This window comes from Engystomops pustulosus, chromosome 7, assembly GCF_040894005.1.
Source record: "Engystomops pustulosus chromosome 7, aEngPut4.maternal, whole genome shotgun sequence".
Classification (NCBI taxonomy): Eukaryota; Metazoa; Chordata; class Amphibia; order Anura; family Leptodactylidae; genus Engystomops; species Engystomops pustulosus.
In genome coordinates, this window is record NC_092417.1 from 45,455,768 (window position 1) to 45,466,634 (window position 10,867).

Sequence of the window (10,867 nt, forward strand, 5' to 3'; positions counted from 1 at the left end):
GGAATTATTCCATATATAAGGCGCATCGGACTATAAGGCACAGGGTGGCCGGGGGCGTGGCGGAGTTCCGGGGGCGTGGCAGAGCGGAGATGGAGCGACAGGAGAGGTGAGCATGGAAGGGGGTCCTTTCAGGGGGGAGGATGGCAGCGGACCATACTTACATAGATCCCCGCTACCGGAGACAGCAGATCTCCTGTGTGAACTGCAGACCGACGCGGCACGAACAACTTCTGCCGCGTCGGTCTGCAGTTCACGCAGCAGATCTGCTGTCTCCGGTCTCCGGTAGCGGGGACCTATGTAAGTATGGTCCGCTGCCCTGCGCCATACATAGGGCGCACCGGACTATAAGGCGCACTTTGGATTTCTAAGGAAATCCTAGGCTTTTATGTGCGCCTTATAGTCCGGAAAATACGGTAACTAAATTTTATTGGAAATTATTTTCTCATAGGTACATTTTTTTTTTTTTTTTTTTTTTTAAATAACGTGCAATTATATATTAATATAGTTCTATATTAAGCATCTGTATTAACAAAGCTCCTAAATGTAGGTTGCCATGTCCCTAGCTGAAGCAAGCAAGCAAGGTTGGACCGGATTTGCTAGGTAGCCTTCACTTTCTAGCTCTGTTGGCTAGGAAAGGTTGGTTCCCTTGTATCACAAGCTGTCAGCACACTTTGACATCAGCTTCACCTCCCATCTTCCTTGTACACATGCACACTCGGTCATGTCAGTCTGTGCATTCATGTGTTGTGTCTGGGGAGAAGAGATGTAAGTTGCTACCAGAAACCTAATGGCAGCTCACCTCCCGTGAGAACAGATGTCTTCAGAGTCCTTTAGAGGAGGTGCATATCTGACCTGTGTGACCTCTCTCTGCCCCAATAGTGGACATGTTACAGGTTTATACTATCGCATCACTGGTCCCTCCCAGGATAAGTAATTAATATTACTAATAAATGTTACGGTGCCTTATTCCCACAGATTCCTTTTCTCCATCAAGATTAACATTGTAATCGATTTTCTCTCCATCGCCTTCGCATTCATTAATTCCCATTGTGGGTTTGAGCGGATGGTACATAATTTATGAAGGATTCAGTTACGGAGAATCGTTTAGCCATAAATATTATTTACAAAGCGAGCGCTATCTCTCCTAGGCATTTCATTTGGTTAATTTCATCTGCTTTCCAGATTAGCCGGCTGCCGCGTGGAGCCATGGAGGTTGTACTTAACGCTGATAATAGCGGTCTTATAGAGCCTCTACACGGAGGGACAACGCGTTGTGAGCAGCTCTACAGTCACTCTGCAGCTCTCGTATGCAGTTATAGTTTTCATTTGGAAATCTTGTTAATATATTTAGTGGTTTCCTCCTCTTGCTGGATAACGTTCACTTGTAACATCAATGATCTATATATGATAACCAGATGGCAGAGCTCTATTTATCTATCCTGGGGTACCTTCTGTCTCGAGTGTATTTCAGCCCTCTTGACCAAATTTTAAACATTTATAATAAAGGACTTATTGGACCCTATAGTGTCAAGTGGGTGGCCCTCGTCGGCTAGCTGACAGTAGGGAGCATATTTATGGTGCTGAAACTGTTATGCATTGCGTGAACACTGGGGACTGGAGAAAAACCTTATCCAATGCCATCGGGATTGTATGGCTTCCGTGACCTACAGATACAGGCTTATCCGTGTGCCCAGGATTATAGTGAGGCTAAGCTTTCAAGATGGTGAAGTTGATGGGACGAGGCTGGGTTCACAACTTGATTTTGCCATATGTTGTATGGATACATTGGGCGGGTTGCCAACGTGTCCCTACAACCTATGGCACAAACGTAATAATTATTTATATAGCGCACAGATTACACAGCGCTGCACAGATCAGTCCCTGTCCCCATGGGGCTCACAATCTAATCACGCTACCAGTATGTTTTGGAGTGTGGCCACTTTACGCTTATACAGCGGGATATGTTGACCGGTGACCCAACACTCCTAGACAGGTTTAGTGCCCCTCGGCATCCTCCTGCAGTCCTGAGTAGCTTGGGTTCAGCGCTATCTTAAAGCAACACGTCCTGGACTGCAGGAAAAGGAAGGAGATTTGGAGAGGCCTGGATTATCCTACCTCCCGATTCTTCCTCTTCAAGGGGATGTTAATCCGAATCTCCCCTCCTTCACTTAACACTACTGCAGTCCTCAAGACCCCGAAATGATTGAAAGTTGTTGCAGAGCAGGGAGCAAGAAGTTGCTGACTAAATTGCTGTATCGGCACTTTGTGATTAATAAGTGGGTTTTTAGTTGTAGTTTGGGCATTCTAAAAGGTTCACTGTTACATAGTATATACTGGTCATATAATTCAGGATAAGCCATGTTGGGGGTAAGTGTGCGCCTATGTAATGGAAAGGTATTGTTCTACAATGGGCAGCAGGATTAGGTGGCTGTAGATCCTGTCCTTTTTATAATTGGGAAATGATATAAAAGATGGAATTACACTCGCACTACACAGGGTTAGCTATTCCATACGGTGTTCCAAGTTCAGCTCCTAAACTGGGAGGGAGAGGAAAGCTACAATGTTTTCATACTCCATTGATTCGTGGCAAGTGAACTTTCCAGGTCATTAAAACGATCTGAAGAGAAAACATTCAGTGAAGAAGGAAAGAAAAAAAAGTGATCCATCGGTTATGGATTACATACATGCAACATGGGCAACCGGCAACATAAGCCTTTCTTAAAGGGGTGGTGGAGATTAGAAAAGGATCTAGTTATTTTTTCTAGAAAGAGCACCACTGTTGTCCATACATGGTATTGCAACTTGGTCTCATTTCTTGTGTTGTGATATATAGCAGCAGCCGCACTTAAACCAGTTTGTTTCCTTCCCCCTCCCTCCTGGTAGACTCGTTGTGTGAAGTTAACTGTGGGAATGAAGACATTTACTGAGAAATCGCCTCATTAAGTGTCTGAGATCAATAAACTTATTTATATTTTCCCTTCTTTTCCTCTTGGCAGGCGATCAGCACTAGAGGTCAACACAGCATCTCCTACACGCTCTCCAGAAACCAGACTGTCGTCGTGGAGTACACTCATGACAAAGACACAGATATGTTTCAGGTGAATAGGAATCTTTTTTTTTTTTTTTTTCTAAAAAACAAAAAACAAAAGTCTAGATTAAAATAAGTTCTTTACGGAAATTCATCAAGGCATCAGACCCCCACACAAGGACTCCTTGTATGAGATCCACAATCCCTTTGAGTTACCCCAGTACAAGGATTGAAAGCTTGAGATCTTCTGTACTTAGGTTATATTCACACTGCCGTTGCCCGCCCGTACCGTACCGGAGCGGGCAACGGCAGTGTACGGGGAGAGGAGGAGGAGGTGAGCGCAGCTCACCCCCGCCCCTCTCCATAGCAACCTATGGCGCACGGCGCCGTATTACGGGAAAAGATAGGACAGGTCCTATCTTTTTCCCGGGTACGGAACGGTACGGTGCCGTGCGCCCATAGAAGTGTATGGGGGACGTATATCGGCCGTATATACGTCGGCCGTATATACGTCCCCCATACGTTAGTGTGAATGTAGCCTTAATCTCACTGCTGTAGAAATGTACATGTTCCTTTTTGTCTTGTGTAAATCCAAGGCTGTTTGTTTTTCCAGATCGGAAGGTCAACAGAAAGCCCGATTGACTTTGTTGTGACGGACACAATATCCGGGAACCAGAATGATGAGAGTCAGATAACACAAAGTACTATCTCCAGGTTTGCCTGCAGGATTGTCTGCGATCGGAATCCGCCATACACCGCAAGGATCTTTGCAGCAGGATTCGACTCCTCTAAAAATATCTTTCTTGGTGTAAGTATTGATCAGACATTGAATTCTGTATGGAAGCTTATGGGGAAAGTATAGGAGGCCCTAAAGGGTTTTTGTAATAGAAGAATAATAATAATAATAATTGAATAATAGATGAGGGACAAATGTATGGTCTGCTTTTGGACAACCCATCCCTCCCACAATTTAGCAGAATTTTTCCTTGATCTGCTTCATGGCGCGTGGACTTTCGCATTTCAGTCATACTGTAAGCCGATCCGGAAGTCCCATAGAAGTCAGTGGAACACAGGACAGAGCGCCATCTTGTGCTCTTTTCACCGGTATGGAACTTCCGTTAAGCTAACTGGACAGACCAGGCCCACAACGCCAGAGCAGATCAGGGTTTAAACAGTTAAAAGGGAACCTGCAATCAAAAATGGCACCATAAGCCTTACCCATGGCTATTATTATATTTGGGGATCTCTTTGTGGTGGGTTGAATATTGTGTGTGTGAACCTGGTATTTCCTGTACAGGAGGTATCTGTTGTATGCTCCGTGTTGGTAATCCAGTCTCTGGGCTGACAGAGAAATTGATCCCTCCAGCAGCCACCCCTTACTGCCTGCGCTGAACCCTTGCTGTACATTGACTGAATTATTGATCATGGTTGTGGGGCAGCTGTCGTCTCTGAGATAATTGGCCACGTGGAATCTTTCCAGAGGAGTTTATCTATACCACAGACCATGTAACATTGCTAGCCATTATGTCACAAATGCATCTTTTGGAAAACCTACCGTGGATCTAGGACTTGATCGTCATCTATTGTTGGAAAAGCTTCATTTACAAATATGACTTCATATACTTCTTACAATAATATTCAGTCGTTCTCGTAACCATGTCCATGGTTGTCCGTATGGGGCATCCCAATGGTTCCCAGTAAAATGCCACTTACACTAACCCTGGTAAAGCTTCCTAATAGGTTCACCCATTTTATAGTTGCCCAGGAGCCAAACTGCAGAGCTCACGACTTTTTGAGACGTCATGTGTACTGCTGTCTTTTGGGAGACGGAGAGGGCCTTGTTGTCATGATCGCAGAGCAGGGAGAATCAAAACTCCCATGTCAGTGGTTGAAGGAATGTGTCAATGTCCTTGGCTTGCCCCTCCCGCAACTAAGATGGGAGTGGTTATTACGGAAGGGAGACTGTAATGTCTACACTGCCCCCACCATTAGATGGAAGCTAGAAGGACATGGGATGTTATAGGAAGTCCCGAGTCCTACTTCTGAGTAAGTATAGAATGGGTGACCCTATTAAGGTCTTATACTTGCCTTAATAAAGGGGTATTCCCACAAAGACAAGTTTCTTAGATGTACACAGGATAACAAAATAACACTTTCTCTAATTCATTGTTATTAACAAAAATGCAACGTTTCACAGATATCAGTCTATATCAGTCCTGTTGTACACAATTTCAGTTGCCCCTAGACACGATCCTGTAACTTTTGACTTGGGGTCGGGTCTCCAACTTAGATTTTTGTGCGAGATCGTGCAGATGAGATTTCTGTCTCTGAGAATCTCTGAGCTCCGTGCAGGGGGCGGGGCTACAGGCAGACAGCACTGATCACTTTATGCCAGGAGATTGTAAGTGCCAAGGCTGCAAACTACAAGGAGATAAGTGACTCGGGGGAAGGGAGAGGCAGGCACATATCTGGGAGATGTAGCAGAGCTCGTACAATGTCAGAAGCCGAGGGAGAGATGGGAGCTAAAATGGCAATGAAACTGAGTAACATTGTAAAAATAATCTTTATTGTGTTAACATCACTAGGAGATTGAAATGTGAGAATTTTCTTTTGTGGGAAAACACCTTCCTAATTATTGCTAACGCCTTTAATCAAGAATTGTATCAGGAATATAACTGTTATCTTGACAGACATTGACTGGAGTTTTGCTTCTTCTGTAGGAGAAAGCCGCGAAATGGAAGAATCCCGATGGTCACATGGATGGATTAACCACCAATGGAGTTCTGGTAATGCATCCGAAAGGGGGTTTTACTGAAGAATCCAAACCTGGCGTTTGGAGGGAGATCTCTGTATGTGGTGATGTCTATACACTTCGAGAAACCAGGTCGGCTCAGCAGAGAGGAAAACTGGTAAATTTTTATTTATTTTATATTTTTTGGTGTCTTAAGCTTAAACATACTAATTTGTCTCTAATAACCAGTAGGGGTCCAAATAAAAATATGGACACCGTTCAGACATTTCTACGTGTCCTTTAAACAAATCCTTCAATTTAGATTTAGAGAATCCCCTTAAAATTAGGGGAGAAGAGTCTGAATGGTGGACGTTTCACTAGTGTTAGTGTTATTGGTGGAAAATTCCTAGTATCACCGTTGATGAATACATTTAAATATTAGCCAGAACTTTTATTGTCGTTTCCTAATCTTGTTTTGGCTTGAAAATTTGTTTCCTTGTGACTTCAAAAATGTAGATTTTGTTTTTGTAACATATGCTGGTCATGGGGGCCACCTCTATTGTCCATTGAAGTATGAAATTGCTCATCTATTTCTGACTTTCTTACTAGGTGGAGAATGAAACCAACGTTCTTCAGGATGGATCTCTCATTGACTTGTGTGGAGCCACCCTCCTGTGGAGAACAGCAGATGGCTTGTTTCATACACCGACCCAAAAACACATTGAAGCCTTGAGACAGGAGATTAACGCTGCCCGGCCTCAGTGTCCGGTTGGATTAAACACTCTAGCTTTTCCAAGTATTAACCGCAAGGATGTAGTGGAGGAGAAGCAACCTTGGGCTTACCTTACCTGTGGCCATGTGCACGGATATCACAACTGGGGTCATCGAAGTGACACCGAGGCCAACGAGCGGGAGTGCCCTATGTGCAGAACTGTTGGTCCATATGTGCCTCTCTGGCTCGGGTGTGAAGCTGGATTTTATGTAGACGCTGGCCCTCCTACGCACGCTTTTAGTCCTTGTGGACACGTCTGCTCAGAAAAATCTGCCAAATATTGGTCACAGATCCCACTTCCTCACGGTACCCATGCGTTTCACGCCGCCTGTCCTTTCTGTGCAACACAACTGACTGGCGAAGAAAGCTGCGTAAAACTTATTTTCCAGGGCCCCATTGACTGATGCTATTTATAACAAGAGATTAACATTTTGTTAATAAAAGAAAAAATAAACAAAAAAAAAACAAAAGAAAAATACTGTGAAATTTTCACCACTAATACTAGAAATTTCTTTCTTTTTCTTTTTTTTTTTTTTCTTTTTTTTTATTTTATTAAAGGGGCTCAGATACCTGACATTTTTGTGTCCTCCGATTGATCGGATGTCAATACTTTTGGCATGTACACCAGCAACTTAAAAACGGATATAATTTTTTAATATGTGTACATCTGTTTTGTTGCAAACTCTTTGCTCGAAAGAGGATTTTTTTTTTTTCCCAAGCTCTGGTAAATATTTTTCTCCCTTGCTGATGCAAGGAATTGTCTAATTCATTGGCAGAGGTTTTTGGTGATAGCCTTTCTTAAAGGTGAGGATCATACTTCAGCTTATTGTACAGCTACCACTACTTAAAGGGGTTGGAAAACATGGCTGCTTTTTTTCCAAAACAGGGTCACGCCTGACCATAGCTTATGACTGTGTTGTATGTCGCCCGTGTAGAGATGAATGCAGCTTAGCTGCAATACAACGCACGATCCATAGTCAGGAGAGGAGCTGTTTTGGGAAGAAAACAGCCATGTTGATCAATCTCTGGGAAACCCCTTTAAATTGTATGTAACACAGGGGGACACAGCTGTCACTCGGCTCTATAAAAAGTTGCAGTATAGCCCAGGCCTTTAATAGAAATTCTTTTCTGTGTAGTCTGCGGATGGGGTTTGCCAAGATGATGTAGACTATTTTCTGTGACCCCGGAACAATCCTATTGGCGGTGGTTAGTTTCTTGGGTGTCTTTCCTTCAATGTTAAAGGGATTTGACCACTAATAAAACATATTCTCTCTCCACAGCTGAGGGGGGATAAGTTGTAGATTGGTAAAGGTGCGACCACTAGAGCGGTGGATCCCTTGAACGGAGGGACGGTTGTGCTGGCACGCTACCTCTGTTAATTTCTATGGGACCCTGACTCTTGCATAAATTGTTCAAAATCTAATACAATTGGACCTTAAATAAATTCACTGTGGGCATTGATATGATTCTGCACATATATATTATATTTGTTATACGCTATTTTTTGGCAGAGCGGATATAGAGTTCTGATTTCATGGACCCAATTGAAGTAAACAGATCACAAAAAAAAAAAAAAGCCAAGCACACACCGGCTGATTCCTACCTGTGAAAGCACGTCGGCTGTCATGTGTATGTGCCCTCAGTTTAGTGGCCCACAGGTATTTGTCAGAAATCCAGTAGGGTAGAGATTTTGCTGCAGATTTCGCCCTTCTACAATAGAAGAGTAAAATCCATGGTCCGAATCTGCAGCAGAAATAAACATAGAGATTTAAAGGACATCTACCACCAGGATGAAGGATTGTAAACCAAGCACACTGACATACTGGTGTGTGCCCCCTCTGGCAGAATCTGTTCTTCTCTTAGCTTCCCATGCCCTTATTTTTAAGAAAAAATGGCTTTGAAAATGCTGCAAATGAGCCTGAGGGGTTCCAGGCTCCTTTAACATCTATGGAGTCCAGAGCCCCTCAGGCTCATTTGCATAACTTTAAAAGCCTTTTTTTTTTTCTTAAAAACAAGGGCAAAGAAAGCTAAGATCCTGCCAGAGGGGGCACACACCAGTATGTCAGTGTGCTTGGTATACACTCCTTCATCCTGGTGGTAGATTTCCTTTAAAAAAAAGAATTAGAACTTTGTGTAAACTGTCCCTAGATTACGTCTTCTAGCTTCCCTGCACAAATTTGCATTGTGGGTGGATTTCCTCCTGTCAAATAGCTAAGTTGGACCGAGACCAATCTACAACTTGCAGCCTATGGACGGTAGGGGAACGGTTTAGAATAAAATTGTCCATAGTCTCCTACCACTTAGTTGGGGGCGCGTCGGCCATAGAACATTATGTCTCCAGGCGACTCAGGATTTCTCACAACTTGTTACTTTGAGGACAAATTTTCCCTCTGATTATCCTTTTGTTAAAAAAATGTACGTTTTTTTTTTGCGGGTTAATATCTGCTTGGAACTCTGGATTTTTAAAATTCTTTGCATCCTTCATGTTTTGCCACGTTATGTCTTCAGCGATGGCGTCTCAGGTACTCCTCGGGGGCACACGTCCTTACTGTTCAGACAGCATCACAGTGCAAGGGCTAAAAGCAACAAAATGCAATGACTCCATAATAAGTTGATGTCACCCTTCCCATGAATTCTCTTGTCTTCATTACCACGTCCTCGCTCTCTGAATGTACCTGTATGATTCCTCTGCATCTGTTACGCTGCAATCCATATAGTTTCCAAATAAAGTCTGGGCTGTGCTTACCATCAGATCATGCATGGAATCTGTAGGTCACTACTTCTGCAGAATTATGTTTGATGTCTTCCGTTCCCTTCTAAATGCAATAATTTACGCTCATGCAATACATGACAATCTGTCCTGGACTTGGGATGCATGTGCAGAACACGTCACCCAGGAAAAGCTTTCCATCACATGACCAGGAGAGATTTTGATCTGTATCCAGATATACTTTCTGTATCTATTCCTCACAGTTTTCTAGATCTCTGCTTGCTGTCATTCTATAGGAAGCTTCATTGTTTACTTCCTGTGGTTAAAAAAAATTAAACATTCCCTGGTCATGTGATGTCACACAGATGCAAGGCTTATTATAACACACAGCTCTGATCTGTGATATAACGAGCGGTGCACCTGTGTGACATCACATGACCACAGGAAGTAGACAATGATGCTTCTTCTAGAATGACAGCAAGCGGAGAGCTAGAAAACCATGAGGAATTGATACAGAAATTATATTGGTAAATTTTTATTGTTGAGTGAAGAGGCAGCGGCTGTTCTACCAGACGTGGATTGAAGCATCAGTCAACTCCTGGATAGTCTAACGCACTACACCCATACAAGGCCAAGCATTGTCATGCATCAGAAGGATTCCAGGGCCTACTGCACCTGCATATGGTCTGGGGAGCTCATCATGGGACCTAATGGCTGTCAGGCTACCTCTGGCCAGTACATGGAGGACTGTGCGGTCCTCCGGTGAAATGCTTCTTTACATAATTACTGACTCACTGCCAAACCGGTCTTGCTGAAGGATGTTTCAGCCACCAGAATGTTCTCCATGATCTGTAACTAAACTCCAACTTGTGTGCATTGGACCCTCACACCAACCTTGTGGATTCTGTTTCTTGGACAGGGGCCTGCTGGAAGTCATTCTGCAGGGCTATTGCACTTGTACAAAGGAGAGGGTAGCAATTCTGCTGCTAGGTTGTTGCCCTCCTAAATCCCCCCCCCACCCCACATCTCCTGGTGTACTGCCCTGTCTCCTGGTATCTGACAGACGCGGCTATCCAGACACAGATAACCTTATTGTCACAGCTCGCATTGACATGCTGCCCTAATTGAGCAACCTCTGTGGGTTTAGACACCTCTATAGCGGATAGCAGTGACAAAATGTAAAAGTGACCAAAACAGACAAAATAATAATTGTATGCAGCGCTGCACAGAGCTTGCCAAATCGGTCCCTGTCCCAATGGGGCTCACAATCTTATCAATCCACCAATGTATTATGGAGTGTGGGTGGAAACCCTCGCAAACGCATAGAGAGAACATACAAACTCTTTGCAGATGTTGACCTCTTTGGGACTTGAACCCGGGGCTGCAAGGCTGGTGGGTTACATACTAAGCCACCGTGCTGCCCAGGATCAAAACAGTAGTAATGGTCTGTGGTCACCACCTACAGAACCACTCCTCTATAAGGGTTGCCTTGTTAATTGCCTTATCATTTCTACCTGTTCCATTTGCACAACAGCAGGAGATATTGATTCACTATCGGTTTTGATTCATAATTGGACTTGACTTGGAGTTGCATTGTGTTTGGTGTTCCCTTTATTTTTTTTCAGG

The 10,867-nt window shown here is 43.7% G+C and overlaps 1 protein-coding gene across 3 annotated transcripts in view; it reads left to right on the forward strand.

Moving 5' to 3' along the window:
- The window catches only part of PELI2 (pellino E3 ubiquitin protein ligase family member 2), a 40,573-nt gene extending 32,466 nt beyond the window's left edge, over positions 1–8,107 (forward strand). For 2 of the 3 annotated variants that reach the window (XM_072115746.1, XM_072115747.1), the window contains 4 exons: positions 2,997–3,098; positions 3,642–3,836; positions 5,749–5,937; positions 6,369–8,107. In XM_072115746.1, coding sequence (XP_071971847.1) covers positions 2,997–3,098; positions 3,642–3,836; positions 5,749–5,937; positions 6,369–6,935 — 1,053 coding nt within the window. In that variant the 3' untranslated portion in view covers positions 6,936–8,107. Of the gene's footprint in view, positions 1–1,182; positions 1,306–2,996; positions 3,099–3,641; positions 3,837–5,748; positions 5,938–6,368 lie in introns of all 3 variants that reach the window. The other variant, XM_072115745.1, reaches the window with a different exon arrangement.
- The last annotated feature ends 2,760 nt before the right edge of the window (positions 8,108–10,867 follow it).